Here is a 19,379-nt window from a genome sequence, read left to right as displayed (position 1 = left end):
GGAGCATAAAGTTATCGGTATCGGTGTCAAAATCAATATCGTGCATCCCTACCCACAACATTGTTTTTTTGTGTTTATATTAAAGAAAGGAAAGTCTAGTGCTGGCTGAGCATATTGTTTGTTTGCACTAAGTTAATACTTTGACAAATGTAGCCTATATTTTTCAGTCAGTTTGGTCTTTGTGTGCCAAACATTATTTAAGGCTGTAAACACTGTAAACCTTTTTTTTTTTAAACATTTTTAATAAATGAGAAGCATGTTTAGATTTTTGAGTGTTAAATTTTTTTTTTATATAAAAAAACAACGTATATCGAACCAAACCGAAAACCGTGACCCCAAAACTGTGATACAAACCGAACTGTCCATTTTGCGAACCGTTCCACCCCTAGTCCACAAACATCGTGAAAATGGTCAATAACGCCAGGGAGTAAAGATGGAAAAACAGTGTGGCAGTCAATGAGTTAAGAGGAAATGTCAAAATATCGCAATATATATCGTGTATCGATTCGTGACATAGCCAAACATATCGCGATATAAGTTAGAGGCCATATCGCCCAGCCCTACTCTATACGTGTCCACTTTCTAGCAAACTGTTCGCCTTGCAACCTAACCAGATGAGTCATCCTCTCCATGTCATGAATTTATTTAACTTTGTTTAGCCATCGTTTCTGTGTTGCAGCAGTTAACAGTACATGTTTCTGCTGCAAAAAGATACATGTTTCCTACCCTCAATACCCTCCGGTATGACTCCAAGGATGGCAGATTTGAAATCTTGTGGAATGTCCATGTCAAATACCTTTTTTATATCCCTGAAGACATCGTCCCAGAAATGGCATAGTTTTGGGCATGTCCAGAAAATATGGGTATGGTTACCTATTTGTTCACCACATTTCCTCCAGCATTCGCTTGTGGGAGTTGTATCTGCTTTAGCAATCAATAAGGGGGTATTGAAAAACCTACTAATGACCTTCCATTTATATTCTCTCCAGGAATGAATTAGTCACCTTATGTGCTTCAGTACAAACACCGAACAACTCCTCTTGTGAGATCTCCTGTTGGAGCTCAGCCTCCCACTTCAACTTAACACTTTGAGTGCCAGCCACGACATATGTCGTTATTTCATGCCGACCGTTGAATGCCGACGACGCTAATTGTCGTTTTCTTTTTTTATTAGCGATCTGAATTCATATTTCATCAACCGAGTCTCCCGTTAGTACAGCAGCCCCTCTAGGAGCTCCGATGGGGAAATACCGCCCCCTATCGTCTATCCCTGTGTAACTGCAGGCCATTCGATTAGACTGGTGGATGTGTGGGGGGGGAGCCTACTGGCTCCACTATGCTGGCGAGCCGTCTGATGAAGAGGGAAGTGATCGCGAGATGGAAAGCAGCCTGGAATATATATTTACAGCAGCCAATAATCAATCAATAAACGCGATCGATATTTGGAATGGCGATCAGTAATTGGAATAATCTTTTTGGAGAACATCTGATCTAAGGTAAGGAGTCTATGTTACCAGTTTTAGGATAATCAGAGCTGTTTTCACTGAGATAACAGCGTGTCCCGTATGTGTATATGTATGTGTGTGTGTGTGTGCTGTTGAGGAAATAAGAGAATCGATTTCTCAGCTCGCTTCTATAGCGTGCATAAGTACACATATACTATCGATAATCTAGCATTTATTTGAAAACGATTCATAAATAGGCAGACAAATGACAACGTGTCTAGTGTATTCGAGAATATTGCAATAAATGCCGTTTATGACGGAATCTTTCTATTTTCCTGAAATTTTTTAGAAAACGATAGCTTTTCGAAATGCTATAAAAAGGATATGAACCGATTAAAAAACAATCCGTTTGGACAATGTTGACTGCAAACAAGTCATTGATAAGCGACGGGCAGATTAGACACATAGCCATAATTTAAAACATAGATTACGCGTTTTTAATGCCATCATTGAAGTGGATGCTGGCACGCAACGGGGTTCCGGGGCACAAAGCTCCGGCATTGAAAGTGTTAATGTATAGCGAGTTGTTGGGGTTCATTGATAATAGATTTTGATATAAGATATTCCTTTATTGATCCCCTTGGGGAAATTCAGGTATCATAGCAGCATGGGGGGGGGGGAGGGGAGGTACAGGTAGTAGGCTTGGTCGGTATGACGGTATTACGGTATACCAGGGTATTTCTAAATCCTGTCTGTATGATTTTCAATACCGTGACATCACAGACTGTGCGCCAAATCACAGATCTTTCTATTACACTAACACAGAGTTGAGCACAGCACGTGCCAGCAGAGGGCAGGCCAGTCTGTCTTTCCCTCTCTCAGAGCTCAGCTGAGTTGAGCAAGATGACGCCACACGCGTGTTCCTGTGGGTCGCCCATCTCGCATGTGTGTTAATCTGCACGACAAATAAAGACTTATTCTTCTATAGAATCCGGTTATGGACCGGTGGCCGTCCGTTTATTAAGATCGAATGGACCATGGGTCCACTTCCAGACATCGGATGATTGTGGATTCGGGTATCGGAGCGTTTTTCTAACGTTTTGAAAGTACGGATTTGTGCGTGAATGTGGACTCGGGACAGGTTGTTTGGGTAAGTAAGTTATGTTATGTTTAAGTGTATGGAAGATGAACGTATGAGGGTCCGGATATCTTTTTTTAGAATGCGGGACGTTCGTATGGATAATTGTCAGAGTTATGAATGCTGGGAGTGTATGTTTGGTAAACCGTTCCAGTTGGACTGATTGTGTGTGCATATTGGCTTCGGTGATTCGAAGGGGTTTAACGGCTTAAGATGGGTTTTGATTATCAGTTAATCAATGCAGATTAAATTTTGTGCGTCTGTATGTGTACTGTCGTGAGTTCGTGAGTCACATTGGTGAGTCACATTTCAGCCTCCGTTATTTGTTCCGTATGACTCGTTTCATATCCGTGTCGCGCATGTGCGTACTATGCAGTTTGTTTACATTGGTAACACGGGTCGCTAAGGAATTTAGGTTCGAGGTTGAAGAAAGTGCACGTTTAGGTTGAAAGAACGGCCCTAATGTCAATGCGTTTCAATATAAGCGTCTTGTATCATTCTTAAAGGAAATTTGCTTATTTGCCATCTACCCTGGAGTTAGACAAGAAGATACATACCTTTTTCTTCTCTGTGCATGCAGTAGGAGTAGGAAGATGTTGGGAACTAGGCTAATGGAGGAACCTACTTCCAGTGACTGACGCTAAGCTAGGCTAACAGTGCGCGTCTTCCTACCCCTACTGCATGCACAGAGAAGAAAAAAGGTATGTATCTTCTTGTCTAACTCCAGGGTAGATGGCAAATAAGCTAATTTCCCAAAATGTTGGAGTTTTCCTTTAAGATACCACGGCACAGGGCGCTCCAGTAGCACACCACATAGCGCGCTGAGTCGCGAAGCGGTCGCCCCGGGTTCGATTCCCCGACCCGGTGGCCATGTGCCGCATGTCTTCCCCTCTTCTCCTCCCATTTCACCCTCTCTCCGCTGTCGGTCCTGCATGGCCAAAAGGTCCTGCGTTGACCAAAAAAATCTGAAAATGCTATAAATAAAATCTAGTAAAAAAAAAAGGATACCACGGCACAGTTATGTTGTGGATGTAAATTAACGTGTGCTTGCTTATGTAGAAACAATGCAAGACAACGAGACCTTTCATTATAACGTCTTGCAACTATGGTTATGACTAAGATATCAAGTATTTACTCCCGGAAAATCTTTATGTATGATGATAACGAGTATATTGTTAACTTAGCTCCCCCCCCCCCCTTCCGCTCTGATGAAAGTCATACCGTCATATACCGTATACCGGGGTGTGAGGTCAGAACAGTATGTCGGTATGAAAAAGATTATACCGCCCAAGCCTAACAGGTAGTAGAAGACATGGTAGACAGGAAGACAGGTACAGGTCACAGAATTATAGTACAGTGAAGTAAAAATAAATAGAATAAAAATGCAGTGTAAACAATATAATTAACTCTGGACATGTGCACTCAACTCGTCCTCTCCTTTCCTCCCTCAGATATCAAAGTCTCTGAGCTGATCTCAGCCTGCCTATGAAACATTTCCGTCTGGATGACGACCAACCACCTCAAACTGAACCCAAGCAAAACACAGCTACTTCACCTGCCGGCCAAATTCTCCCCGCTGACCGACCTTTCTATCACAGTGGAGAATGTAGCCGTGGCTTCGTCCCGACCGCCAAGAACCTTGGTGTAGTCTTCGACGACTGGGACCTGATCTCCAACCTACCAAAGTCAGCCCATGTTACCCCACTTCTTAAAGAGCTGCACTGGCTCCCCATCGCCACACAATCCACTTCAAGGTTTTCGACCTGGCATATCGTGCAGCGAAGGGAATGGCTGGCGTGCCTACCTCTGGTCAATGGCCTCTAACTACACACCCTCAAGACTAGGGATGCACCCACGACTTTTTCAGTCCCGATACCGATACCTGGGTTTGGGTATCGGCCAATACCGATACGATACCCATTGTCCAAATTTTGTTTTCCAAAAAAGTTATACAAAATAAATGTAATCCAATTTTTTTTTATATATTATATTAAAATATATATTTTTTTTAAGAATTGTAAAGGATCACAAGTGTGTTTTTGATTTGTTGTAAACAAAGACAGAAAATAAACTTCATTCATTCAATTAATAAACTGTATGCCTCACTGTCACTGTGTGGAAGAGACTGGGATCATTATTTTGTGCAAGGCAACATCAGGCTTGACTTAAAACATTACTTTCCTAATTTGGTGAAACTAAATGTAAAAAATTAACACAGATATAAATGTACTGAATGGTTATTTCTTATTTTATTTATTATTTATAATTTTTTTTTTTAAATTAAGAATTCGATATTTTTTTTTACCGATACCCGATCCAGCTATTTTACTGATATTGGCGGCCGATAGCGATACCAATATCGGATCGGTGCATCCCTACTCAAGACCCCTCCATTCTACATCGTGTGGCCGCCTCAGACCCACTCCTATCCGAGCTACGGGGAGGTCATCAAAGAGAAGCCGGCTATTCTCTGTCCTTGTTCCACCCCAGTTAGGACAGCTTCCCACCACAGTTAGGACAGCTTCCCACCACAGTTAGGACAGCTTCCCAGCAGTTAGGACAGCTTCCCACCACAGTTAGGACAGCATCCCACCACAGTTAGGACAGCATCCCACCACAGTTAGGACAGCTTCCCATCAGTTAGGACAGCAGCCCACCAGTTAGGACAGCATCCCACCACAGTTAGGACAGCATCCCACCACAGTTAGGACAGCATCCCACCACAGTTAGGACAGCATCCCACCACAGTTAGGACAGCTTCCCACCAGTTAGGACAGCTTTCCACCACAGTTAGGACAGCTTCCCACCACAGTTAGGACAGCATCCCAGCACAGTTAGGACAGCTTCCCACCACAGTTAGGACAGCTTCCCAGCACAGTTAGGACAGCTTCCCACCAGTTAGGACAGCTTCCCACCAGTTAGGACAGCATCCCACCAGTTAGGACAGCATCCCACCAGTTAAGACAGCTTCCCACCAGTTAGGACAGCTTCCCACCAGTTAGGACAGCTTCCCACCAGTTAGGACAGTTTCCCACCAGTTAGGACAGCTTCCCACCAGTTAGGACAGCTTCCCAGCAGTTAGGACAGCTTCCCACCACAGTTAGGACAGCTTCCCACCACAGTTAGGACAGCTTCCCACCACAGTTAGGACAGCTTCCCACCACAGTTAGGACAGCTTCCCACCAGTTAGGACAGCTTCCCACCACAGTTAGGACAGCTTCCCACCACAGTTAGGACAGCTTCCCACCAGTTAGGACAGCTTCCCACCACAGTTAGGACAGCTTCCCACCAGTTAGGACAGCTTCCCACCAGTTAGGACAGCTTCCCACCACAGTTAGGACAGCTTCCCACCAGTTAGGACAGCTTCCCACCACAGTTAGGACAGCTTCCCACCACAGTTAGGACAGCTTCCCACCAGTTAGGACAGCTTCCCACCACAGTTAGGACAGCATCCCACCACAGTTAGGACAGCTTCCCACCACAGTTAGGACAGCTTCCCACCACAGTTAACCAAGACAGCTTCCCACCACCAGTTAGGACAGCATCCCACCAGTTAGGACAGCTTCCCAGCACAGTTAGGACAGCTTCCCAGCACAGTTGGGACAGCTTCCCACCACAGTTAGGACAGCATCCCACCACAGTTAGGACAGCATCCCTCCACCAGTTAGGACAGCTTCCCACCACAGTTAGGACAGCATCCCACCACAGTTAGGACAGCATCCCACCACAGTTAGGACAGCTTCCCACCACAGTTAGGACAGCTTCCCACCACAGTTAGGACAGCTTCCCACCAGTTAGGACAGCTTCCCACCACAGTTAGGACAGCATCCCACCACAGTTAGGACAGCTTCCCACCACAGTTAGGACAGCTTCCCACCACAGTTAACCAAGACAGCTTCCCACCACCAGTTAGGACAGCATCCCACCAGTTAGGACAGCTTCCCAGCACAGTTAGGACAGCTTCCCAGCACAGTTGGGACAGCTTCCCACCACAGTTAGGACAGCTTCCCAGCACAGTTAGGACAGCATCCCACCACAGTTAGGACAGCTTCCCACCAGTTAGGACAGCTTCCCACCACAGTTAGGACAGCTTCCCACCAGTTAGGACAGCTTCCCACCACCAGTTAGGACAGCTTCCCACCACAGTTAGGACAGCTTCCCACCACAGTTAGGACAGCTTCCCACCACAGTTAGGACAGCATCCCACCACAGTTAGGACAGCATCCCACCACCAGTTAGGACAGCTTCCCACCACAGTTAGGACAGCATCCCACCACAGTTAGGACAGCATCCCACCACCAGTTAGGACAGCTTCCCACCACAGTTAGGACAGCATCCCACCACAGTTAGGACAGCATCCCACCACAGTTAGGACAGCATCCCACCACAGTTAGGACAGCATCCCACCAGTTAGGACAGCTTCCCACCACAGTTAGGACAGCTTCCCACCACAGTTAGGACAGCTTCCCACCACAGTTAGGACAGCTTCCCACCCCAGTTAGGACAGCATCCCACCACAGTTAGGACAGCGCTTCCCACCACAGTTAGGACAGCTTCCCACCACAGTTAGGACAGCATCCCACCACAGTTAGGACAGCATCCCACCACAGTTAGGACAGCATCCCACCACCAGTTAGGACAGCTTCCCACCACAGTTAGGACAGCATCCCACCACAGTTAGGACAGCATCCCACCACAGTTAGGACAGCTTCCCACCACAGTTAGGACAGCTTCCCACCAGTTAGGACAGCTTCCCACCACAGTTAGGACAGCTTCCCACCACAGTTAGGACAGCTTCCCACCACAGTTAACCAAGACAGCTTCCCACCACCAGTTAGGACAGCATCCCACCAGTTAGGACAGCTTCCCAGCACAGTTAGGACAGCTTCCCAGCACAGTTGGGACAGCTTCCCACCACAGTTAGGACAGCTTCCCAGCACAGTTAGGACAGCATCCCACCACAGTTAGGACAGCTTCCCACCAGTTAGGACAGCTTCCCACCAGTTAGGACAGCTTCCCACCACAGTTAGGACAGCTTCCCACCAGTTAGGACAGCTTCCCACCACCAGTTAGGACAGCTTCCCACCACAGTTAGGACAGCTTCCCACCACAGTTAGGACAGCTTCCCACCACAGTTAGGACAGCATCCCACCACAGTTAGGACAGCATCCCACCACCAGTTAGGACAGCTTCCCACCACAGTTAGGACAGCATCCCACCACAGTTAGGACAGCATCCCACCAGTTAGGACAGCATCCCACCACAGTTAGGACAGCATCCCACCAGTTAGGACAGCTTCCCACCACAGTTAGGACAGCTTCCCACCAGTTAGGACAGCTTCCCACCAGTTAGGACAGCTTCCCACCACAGTTAGGACAGCTTCCCACCACAGTTAGGACAGCTTCCCACCACAGTTAGGACAGCTTCCCACCACAGTTAGGACAGCTTCCAACCACAGTTAGGACAGCTTCCCACCACAGTTATGGATAGCTTGCCACCAGTTAGGACAGCTTCCCACCAGTTAGGACAGCTTGCCACCAGTTAGGACAGCTTCCCACCAGTTAGGACAGCTTGCCACCAGTTAGGACAGCATCCCACCACAGTTAGGACAGCTTCCCACCACAGTTAGGACAGCTTCCCACCACAGTTAGGACAGCTTCCCACCACAGTTAGGACAGCATCCCACCACAGTTAGGACAGCTTCCCACCACAGTTAGGACAGCTTCCCACCACAGTTAGGACAGCTTCCCACCAGTTAGGACAGCTTGCCACCAGTTAGGACAGCATCCCACCACAGTTAGGACAGCGCTTCCCACCACAGTTAGGACAGCTTCCCACCACAGTTAGGACAGCTTCCCACCAGTTAGGACATCTTCCCACCACAGTTAGGACAGCTTCCCACCAGTTAGGACAGCTTCCCACCAGTTAGGACAGCTTCCCACCACAGTTAGGACAGCATCCCACCACAGTTAGGACAGCTTCCCACCACAGTTAGGACAGCTTCCCAGCACAGTTAGGACAGCTTCCCACCACAGTTAGGACAGCTTCCCACCCCAGTTAGGACAGCTTCCCACCCCAGTTAGGACAGCTTCCCACCCCAGTTAGGACAGCTTCCCACCACAGTTAGGACAGCTTCCCACCAGTTAGGACAGCATCCCACCAGTTAGGACAGCATCCCACCACAGTTAGGACAGCTTCCCACCACAGTTAGGACAGCTTCCCACCAGTTAGGACAGCTTCCCACCACAGTTAGGACAGCTTCCCACCACAGTTAGGACAGCATCCCACCAGTTAGGACAGCTTCCCACCACAGTTAGGACAGCATCCCACCAGTTAGGACAGCATCCCACCACAGTTAGGACAGCTTCCCACCACAGTTAGGACAGCTTCCCACCAGTTAGGACAGCTTCCCACCACAGTTAGGACAGCTTCCCACCACAGTTAGGACAGCTTCCCACCACAGTTAGGACAGCTTCCCACCACAGTTAGGACAGCATCCCACCAGTTAGGACAGCATCCCACCAGTTAGGACAGCATCCCACCAGTTAGGACAGCATCCCACCACAGTTAGGACAGCATCCCACTAGTTAGGACAGCATCCCACCAGTTAGGACAGCTTCCCACCACAGTTAGGACAGCTTCCCACCACAGTTAGGACAGCTTCCCACCACAGTTAGGACAGCTTCCCACCACAGTTAACCAAGACAGCTTCCCACCACCAGTTAGGACAGCATCCCACCAGTTAGGACAGCTTCCCAGCACAGTTAGGACAGCTTCCCAGCACAGTTGGGACAGCTTCCCACCACAGTTAGGACAGCTTCCCAGCACAGTTAGGACAGCATCCCACCACAGTTAGGACAGCTTCCCACCAGTTAGGACAGCTTCCCACCAGTTAGGACAGCTTCCCACCACAGTTAGGACAGCTTCCCACCAGTTAGGACAGCTTCCCACCACCAGTTAGGACAGCTTCCCACCACAGTTAGGACAGCTTCCCACCACAGTTAGGACAGCTTCCCACCACAGTTAGGACAGCATCCCACCACAGTTAGGACAGCATCCCACCACCAGTTAGGACAGCTTCCCACCACAGTTAGGACAGCATCCCACCACAGTTAGGACAGCATCCCACCAGTTAGGACAGCATCCCACCACAGTTAGGACAGCATCCCACCAGTTAGGACAGCTTCCCACCACAGTTAGGACAGCTTCCCACCAGTTAGGACAGCTTCCCACCAGTTAGGACAGCTTCCCACCACAGTTAGGACAGCTTCCCACCACAGTTAGGACAGCTTCCCACCACAGTTAGGACAGCTTCCCACCACAGTTAGGACAGCTTCCAACCACAGTTAGGACAGCTTCCCACCACAGTTATGGATAGCTTGCCACCAGTTAGGACAGCTTCCCACCAGTTAGGACAGCTTGCCACCAGTTAGGACAGCTTCCCACCAGTTAGGACAGCTTGCCACCAGTTAGGACAGCATCCCACCACAGTTAGGACAGCTTCCCACCACAGTTAGGACAGCTTCCCACCACAGTTAGGACAGCTTCCCACCACAGTTAGGACAGCATCCCACCACAGTTAGGACAGCTTCCCACCACAGTTAGGACAGCTTCCCACCACAGTTAGGACAGCTTCCCACCAGTTAGGACAGCTTGCCACCAGTTAGGACAGCATCCCACCACAGTTAGGACAGCGCTTCCCACCACAGTTAGGACAGCTTCCCACCACAGTTAGGACAGCTTCCCACCAGTTAGGACATCTTCCCACCACAGTTAGGACAGCTTCCCACCAGTTAGGACAGCTTCCCACCAGTTAGGACAGCTTCCCACCACAGTTAGGACAGCATCCCACCACAGTTAGGACAGCTTCCCACCACAGTTAGGACAGCTTCCCAGCACAGTTAGGACAGCTTCCCACCACAGTTAGGACAGCTTCCCACCCCAGTTAGGACAGCTTCCCACCCCAGTTAGGACAGCTTCCCACCCCAGTTAGGACAGCTTCCCACCACAGTTAGGACAGCTTCCCACCAGTTAGGACAGCATCCCACCAGTTAGGACAGCATCCCACCACAGTTAGGACAGCTTCCCACCACAGTTAGGACAGCTTCCCACCAGTTAGGACAGCTTCCCACCACAGTTAGGACAGCTTCCCACCACAGTTAGGACAGCATCCCACCAGTTAGGACAGCTTCCCACCACAGTTAGGACAGCATCCCACCAGTTAGGACAGCATCCCACCACAGTTAGGACAGCTTCCCACCACAGTTAGGACAGCTTCCCACCAGTTAGGACAGCTTCCCACCACAGTTAGGACAGCTTCCCACCACAGTTAGGACAGCTTCCCACCACAGTTAGGACAGCTTCCCACCACAGTTAGGACAGCATCCCACCAGTTAGGACAGCATCCCACCAGTTAGGACAGCATCCCACCAGTTAGGACAGCATCCCACCACAGTTAGGACAGCATCCCACTAGTTAGGACAGCATCCCACCAGTTAGGACAGCTTCCCACCACAGTTAGGACAGCATCCCACCAGTTAGGACAGCTTCCCACCACAGTTAGGACAGCTTCCCACCACAGTTAGGACAGCTTCCCACCACAGTTAGGACAGCTTCCCACCACAGTTAGGACAGCTTCCCACCACAGTTAGGACAGCTTTCCACCAGTTAGGACAGCATCCCACCACAGTTAGGACAGCTTCCCACCACAGTTAGGACAGCTTCCCACCACAGTTAGGACAGCTTTCCACCAGTTAGGACAGCATCCCACCACAGTTAGGACAGCTTGCCACCAGTTAGGACAGCTGAAACCCGACCAATTTCCTGCTGTCGATTAAAAACACACTTCTTCAATCAATATCTGAAATGGGGGGGGGGGGGTACTAACCTTTGTACTGTCTTTTACTATCATGCACTTTGCCACTAAATAAACGTCCTTGCCTATATTACTACCTACTATGCTAATATGTCTTTACGTCTATGCACTCAAGACTGTAGCACCCAAGTTTAAACACTGTTTGACGAACATTGTTACTCAGTTAAAGAGTTGTACCCTTCCTGCTGACCTGTCGTACAGAACCTTTAAGTCGCTTTGGATAAAAGTGTCAACTAAATGACCAAATGTAAGTGACTGTTAACCCCTCTCATTACCCCTCTATGAAGAGCTAGCTTCATAACACACTTTCCCACAGTCATGGACTTGGAAAAGTACATTCTATGCCAGTGTTGGCCTAACATGACATACCTTGAAAGCAAAGAGACACACTGCTAGATAATCTTTGATCTCCGCATCAGAGCCGTGGAGGAGCCTTAATGACAGGTGGATGAGGTGTTTGAATGCATTTGTTTCCACAATGCTGAAGGTGGCCGAGTCATCAAGCACTGGAGACTGATATGTCAACTGCAGCAGAAATCTGGAAAACATGCAAAAGTACGTATAAGATAATATGTATGCTTGCAGATGTATTATAAATTTTTGATTTTGTCTGATGCATGGGTTGGATTTCAGGGAGGCTCTGCCAAGAGGAGTCTGGAGAAACTCACAGTATAGATTGCCGTTTGACGGCGTTACAGATTCTACCTTTAAAAAGAAGCAGGACCCTTTCCCTAAAGTTTGCCCACGACCCTGAGAGACAGGAGTTCAGGAGATGCAGTAGAATCGGGGTGGGCCTGTCCAGCCACTCGAGGGACTGACGGGAATGAAGAGGACCCAATTCATTCCCTTGATCTTCTGACTCAAACCCATGGCAACTTTCCGAGTTGTTGTTAAGCTATCTTTGTGCCACCAAGGAGAATTCCTTTACATGCAGTCATTATAGGTTACATGCTTTCAGGCCAGTTTAGATTATTTTATTGAATATATATGAAGAAAAGCAGGGAGTGACATCATCCACAGGTGTGTTGAGAATTGCTATAAGGTCTAATTTGACCCAGGAAGTACTTTGATGTCAAGAGTCCATTCTTAAGTCGAAATTACCTAAATATACAAATAAAAAATGTAGATCTAAATGTAGATAATAGATACATAAACATAAAATTGTTATACTAGAAACAAAACCAAAATTAACATCTAGTATGTATGGCTAGATAGGTACATTCTAATGCCTTATTCATTTTAAATATAAACAATAAACATTAAACAAGAACCCTAGGGTAAATAAGTCCGCCCTTTGGCGTACAGTCAAACTCTTTTTTTGAGCCTCGTAATAAAGAGGAAAACCGATGAAAAAACTAAAGTCAAAATTACCACAATATACAGATGGTAAATGTAGATATAAGATTAAAATTTAAATTGTTGTTATACTGGAAACAAAAAACATAAATCAAAATAGCAATAACATCTAGTATGTATGGCTAGATAGATACACTCTAATGCCTTATTCATTTTATATAAATAAACAATAAACAATCAAAAGTAAACAAGAAACCCTTGGGTAAATAAGTCTGCCATTAGGCGTAAATTCAAACTTTTTTTTTAGCCTCGTAATAAAGCGGAAAAAAAGGAAAATAAGGAAAAACTACACCTGTTCGGTGTGTCTGAAGGTTGTTAGACTTACTAATGGCTCTTTAAAATAGATCTATAGTCTAATCATTAATACTCCCTTGTATACTTAGATACTGTTGGGCTAAATTGATCTTACTCGTATTTACTGAACCCGGCATACTTCTTTCTAAGGATACTAAAACTAATAATCGGCCTTAATGGGAAAAGTAATTAAAGGAAGCAGGTCAACAAGTTCTCTTCATTCATACCTCTTGGTTCTATACAGTTAAAGAGGTGAATAAAATAACATTCCCTTTGCAAAAGTAGCTTATGTCTGTCACCTCCCCTGGCGGGCCTATGAACTAACTCTAGACCCATATAACGGAGATCTTTGACAGCATGCTTGCAAGTATTGAAGTGTCTAGCTACCGCCGATTTGACATCTGAATTTCTGATTGAACACTTATGTTCACTGATTCTTGTATTTTATTTTTTTATATTATTTTTTAAACAAACATATAAACAAACATGACAACACACGATAAGATATACAAGCATTAATTGTCAGGGCACATCCAATGAGATCACCTTTTAGTTAGTTGTCTTATATAAGATATACCCATAATACCTGTTATCTAAAAAAAAAAAACCTACACACATATGCTCAGCTCGAACCCCCCCCTCCCGGACCCCACCTTGAGAAGTACCTCCACTATCCCTGTTCACTGATTCTTAATTTGAATGGTCTCGTTGTTTTACCCACATATGAAAAATCACAAGGACATTTCAGCAGGTACACTATGAAGGAGGAATTGCAGGTAATACGACCTTTCACCGATAACCGTTTGCCCGTTTTTGGGTGTGTATAACTTTTGTCTTTGATCATCCCTTGGCAATGTACACAAGATTGACAGGGAAAGTTCCCATCTGGGATGTTAGACATAAAGTGAGTTGGTTTTACCTTGGGAAAATCCGTTTTCACCAGCAGATTTGAGAGATTCGCTTGTCTTTTGTAATAGTAATTGGGCGAATGCTGAAACGCCGCTCCAACTAGAGGATCTGACTGTAAAATATGCCAGTATTTATTGACAATGGTACGTATGTCTCTAGTAATCGGGCTGTAAGTATACCCAAAGGCCACTTTGTCAGAGTGTACCTTATTCTTCTTAGGGGCCAGTAACAAGGATCTGTCAATCTGCTGAGTTTTGTGCAGGGCCTTAGCTGTTAAAATAGCACTGTATCCTCTGTCATGAAAATTCTCCCGTAGGGTTTCGGCTTGGGCCTTGAATCTGACCTCCGTGTCACAGATTCTCTTATACCTGAGTATTTGGCTGAAAGGTAGACTATTTTTTAAAGCCGGGGTATGGTAGCTAGAGAAATGTAGAAACGAATTTCTGTCTGTCTCTTTTTTGAAGACCTCTGTATGTAATGAAGTCCCACCTGGGGCTTTGTTGATTAAGACGTCCAAAAAGGGTAGCGATTGTAAGTCAAACTTCAAAGTAAATTTTATCGTTAATCTACAAGAGTTGAGATATTCAAGGAAGTCATGGAGCTCAGACGATGTACCTGACCAAATAAAGAATAGGTCATCTATATAGCGCATGTAGGATTTGACATGTTTCTCAAACGGGTTATTTTGTATTATATGTTCTAATTCAAATTTAGACATAAAAAGATTAGCAAGGTTCACTGCGGCTGGCGAGCCCATGCCGAGTCCTCTGTTCTGCAAATAATATGTATCTTGAAATCTAAAGTAATTCCTCGTAAGCACAAGATCGGAAAAACTTCAAGTTTTTATTGCGAAAAAACTTAAAAAGCTCTACCTTAGTAGTGAAAGCGTCCACTCTCCGTGCCGTGACAAATGATAACCCTTTGGACAGTACAGTATGTTGCAAGTCGCTCAACTGTGTGTTAGAAATATTCACTAGGTTTGATGTGGTGCTCATCTCTGAAACCGTTGGCCTTTTTCTCTGGCTCCTCTGCGTCTTCCGGTGGCCACTCGCGGCGGTCTGGGTGGGAGAGGGCCGTCCCGCGGGTCCTGAAAAATCGATTGGCTGCGGAGGGAATACCTTTCTTGAGAGGGCGCCTCGTCTGAGCTGACAGCTGTGGAAGAAGAGTCCGAGTGTCTCTGTCGATCTCTGGGCTGCCAGTTCTGCCTCCGGCTCCGGGCTTGTGGTTGGTGCAACCATGGGTAGACCCTGTGAGCCGCGTAATCCTGCTTTATGTTTGTAGAGCACCCAATTACGCCTATCATTTACACCTTACCCAAGATCCATAAAGATCTAGTTAACCCTCCAGGTAGACCTATAGTCTCCGGCATAGGCTCTGCCACAGAGAAAATATCGCAATATATAGACGCACATATTAAGGATTTGGCCTCTTCACAACGCGGGTATTTAAAAGACACTACTTCCTTCCTGAGTGGGCTTCTAGTCTGTAATATTAGTCCCACATACTTTCTAGTTACAATGGATGAAGTCAGCCTGTACCCTAGCATTCCACATGCTGACGCGTTAGACGCATTGAGTTTTTATTTAAACTCGAGAGCAGAATCACTCCCCTCCACAGATTTTTTGTGAATTATGTGAATATGTACTGTTGGACTGTGGTGATTCCATGTACGGATAAATAAAATGATGATGATGATGATGATGATATTATTTGCAGAACAGAGGACTCGGCATGGGCTCGCCAGCCGCAGTGAACCTTGCTAATCTTTTTATGTCTAAATTTGAATTAGAACATGTTTTTAAAAATAACCCGTTTGAGAAACATGTCAAATCCTACATGCGCTATATAGATGACCTATTCTTTATTTGGTCAGGTACATCGTCTGAGCTCCATGACTTCCTTGAATATCTCAACTCTTGTAGATTAACGATAAAATTTACTTTCAAGTTTGACTTACAATCGCTACCCTTTTTGGACGTCTTAATCAACAAAGCCCCAGGTGGGACTTCATTACATACAGAGGTCTTCAAAAAAGAGACAGACAGAAATTCGTTTCTACATTTCTCTAGCTACCATACCCCGGCTTTAAAAAATAGTCTACCTTTCAGCCAAATACTCAGGTATAAGAGAATCTGTGACACGGAGGTCAGATTCAAGGCCCAAGCCGAAACCCTACTGGAGAATTTTCATGGCAGAGGATACAGTGCTATTTTAACAGCTAAGGCCCTGCACAAAACTCAGCAGATTGACAGATCCTTGTTACTGGCCCCTAAGAAGAATAAGGTACACTCTGACAAAGTGGCCTTTGGGTATACTTACAGCCCGATTACTAGAGACATACGTACCATTGTCAATAAATACTGGCATATTTTACAGTCAGATCCTCTAGTTGGAGCGGCGTTTCAGCATTCGCCCAATTACTATTACAAAAGACAAGCGAATCTCTCAAATCTGCTGGTGAAAACGGATTTTCCCAAGGTAAAACCAACTCACTTTATGTCTAACATCCCAGATGGGAACTTTCCCTGTCAATCTTGTGTACATTGCCAAGGGATGATCAAAGACAAAAGTTATACACACCCAAAAACGGGCAAACGGTTATCGGTGAAAGGTCGTATTACCTGCAATTCCTCCTTCATAGTGTACCTGCTGAAATGTCCTTGTGATTTTTCATATGTGGGTAAAACAACGAGACCATTCAAATTAAGAATCAGTGAACATAAGTGTTCAATCAGAAATTCAGATGTCAAATCGGCGGTAGCTAGACACTTCAATACTTGCAAGCATGCTGTCAAAGATCTCCGTTATATGGGTCTAGAGTTAGTTCATAGGCCCGCCAGGGGAGGTGACAGACATAAGCTACTTTTGCAAAGGGAATGTTATTTTATTCACCTCTTTAACTGTATAGAACCAAGAGGTATGAATGAAGAGAACTTGTTGACCTGCTTCCTTTAATTACTTTTCCCATTAAGGCCGATTATTAGTTTTAGTATCCTTAGAAAGAAGTATGCCGGGTTCAGTAAATACGAGTAAGATCAATTTAGCCCAACAAATAAGTTTATTTTAAGCAACAGGTATCTAAGTATACAAGGGAGTATTAATGATTAGACTATAGATCTATTTTAAAGAGCCATTAGTAAGTCTAACAACCTTCAGACACACCGAACAGGTGTAGTTTTTCCTTATTTTCCTTTTTTTCCGCTTTATTACGAGGCTCAAAAAAAAGAGTTTGAATTTACGCCTAATGGCAGACTTATTTACCCAAGGGTTTCTTGTTTACTTTTGATTGTTTATTGTTTATTTATATAAAATGAATAAGGCATTAGAGTGTATCTATCTAGCCATACATAATGGCGGACTTATTTACCCAAGGGTTTTTATTGTTTATTGTTTATTTATATAAAATGAATAAGGCATTAGAGTGTATCTATCTAGCCATACATAATGGCGGACTTATTTACCCAAGGGTTTCTGGTTTACTTTTTATTGTTTATTGTTTATTTATATAAAATTAATAAGGCATTAGAGTGGATTTATCTAGCCATACATAATGGCGGACTTATTTACCCAATGGGTTTCTTGTTTACTTTTTATTGTTTATGGTTTATTTATATAAAATGAATAAGGCATTAGAGTGTATCTATCTAGCCATACATACTAGATGTTATTGCTATTTTGATTTATGTTTTTTGTTTCCAGTATAACAACAATTTTAATTTTAATCTTATATCTACATTTACCATCTGTATATTGTGGTAATTTTGACTTTAGTTTTTTTCATCGGTTTTCCTCTTTATTACGAGGCTCAAAAAAAGAGTTTGACTGTACGCCAAAGGGCGGACTTATTTACCCTAGGGTTCTTGTTTAATGTTTATTGTTTATATTTAAAATGAATAAGGCATTAGAATGTACCTATCTAGCCATACATACTAGATGTTAATTTTGGTTTTGTTTCTAGTATAACAATTTTATGTTTATGTATCTATTATCTACATTTAGATCTACATTTTTTATTTGTATATTTAGGTAATTTCGACTTAAGAATGGACTCTTGACATCAAAGTACTTCCTGGGTCAAATGAGACCTTATAGCAATTCTCAACACACCTGTGGATGATGTCACTTCCTGCTTTTCTTGGTATAAAAACAATATTGTCGGTGAGAACATTTGCTAGCCATCAACACTGAGGAAGGAACATAATCGTTCCGAAACATGTTTGTTTCAGGCTGCCATTAAATATACCAAAATCTGTGAGTGCTGGTCCAAGCGTATTGCTTTCTTTTTCTATTATACTCGACGGGATTTCAGCACCCAGTGTTATAATTTGTGAGCGCAGTCTATCTTGACTTTTTGAATATATATGACAAATATAACTAGCAAATGGGAGCCTAAAGCAAAGTATGTTTATATGGTTTCTAACTTGTTAACACCTTCTGCTAGTTTTTGCTACCGTGTGGTTGCAAAATTGCTTGATTGAGCAAGATGAATTGAACTGAGACCACCACGCCAGCGAGACAGATGACATGCTATATTTCAGAGGCTGTAACACTCGATTTTAAAGCTACTGTACAGTGACGATAAGAAATTAGAGACATTACGGATTCCGTTGATATCATGTCATGCTATCTTACCTGTAATGGGGCTAATATTGCTCTAAAGCAGGGGTCTCAAACTCGCAGGATGATATTTTGCGGCCCCCTACTTGACATCAAAGTTTAGTGTTAATGCGGCCCGTGCGCAACTGTTTGCCGAGTCGTTGCGCGAGAGTTGGACGTTTTATTTATTTTATCACTTGTAGGCTACCATAGCGCAGGCTCATGACAGCAACGTTACCTTAGTGACTTGGTTGAAACGTGATTCCGGAGTAATATCAAGTAAAGTGGAAGGCAAATGCATCCTCGCTATCTCCTCTGACTGCGAGCAGTGCTCTGCATGTCCGGCTGCACTGCCACTGTCTGTCTGTGTCTGGGTCTGGTCCAATCACATTCAGCGTCCCGTCAGCGTTTTTACCCCTCACCCACAGTCTGTGAATCAGATGCAGAGTAGGGGAGTAGGGCGGGTCTTCACGGACTGCATGTCGTCTCTCTCTTTCAGTCCGAGTCAGAGCAGAGTTGACAGCGCATCTACAGTAGCCTCGCTCCCAGTTTTATCTCCGTGAGATAAATGTAGCTACTAGCCTATTTTCGCCAGCAGAAAAATGGCATTTTCAAAGATGGTCAGTAAAAGAAAAGTCGACTGCAATTCAAAGGTGAATGGACTGAAAAATATGCGTTCATCCTGAGTCCCAGCACCAAACCAATGTGACTATATGCCAAGAAACGGTAGCTCTTGTGAAGGGTGGCAATTTGAAAATAATGTATG

At 44.9% G+C, this 19,379-nt stretch overlaps 1 protein-coding gene across 1 annotated transcript in view; it reads right to left on the bottom strand.

The window, feature by feature from the left end:
• The window catches only part of sass6 (SAS-6 centriolar assembly protein), a 168,753-nt gene that overhangs the window by 132,770 nt on the left and 16,604 nt on the right, over window positions 1–19,379 (bottom strand). The window contains exon 5 of the mRNA XM_084325732.1: window positions 11,828–11,996. Coding sequence (XP_084181858.1) covers window positions 11,828–11,996 — 169 coding nt within the window. The remainder of the gene's footprint in view (window positions 1–11,827; window positions 11,997–19,379) is intronic.

This window comes from Notolepis coatsorum, assembly GCF_963971535.1.
Source record: "Notolepis coatsorum genome assembly, chromosome: 12".
Classification (NCBI taxonomy): Eukaryota; Metazoa; Chordata; class Actinopteri; order Aulopiformes; family Paralepididae; genus Notolepis; species Notolepis coatsorum.
Note: the sequence above shows the minus strand (reverse complement) of the source record. Positions and strands in the feature narration are given on the sequence as shown.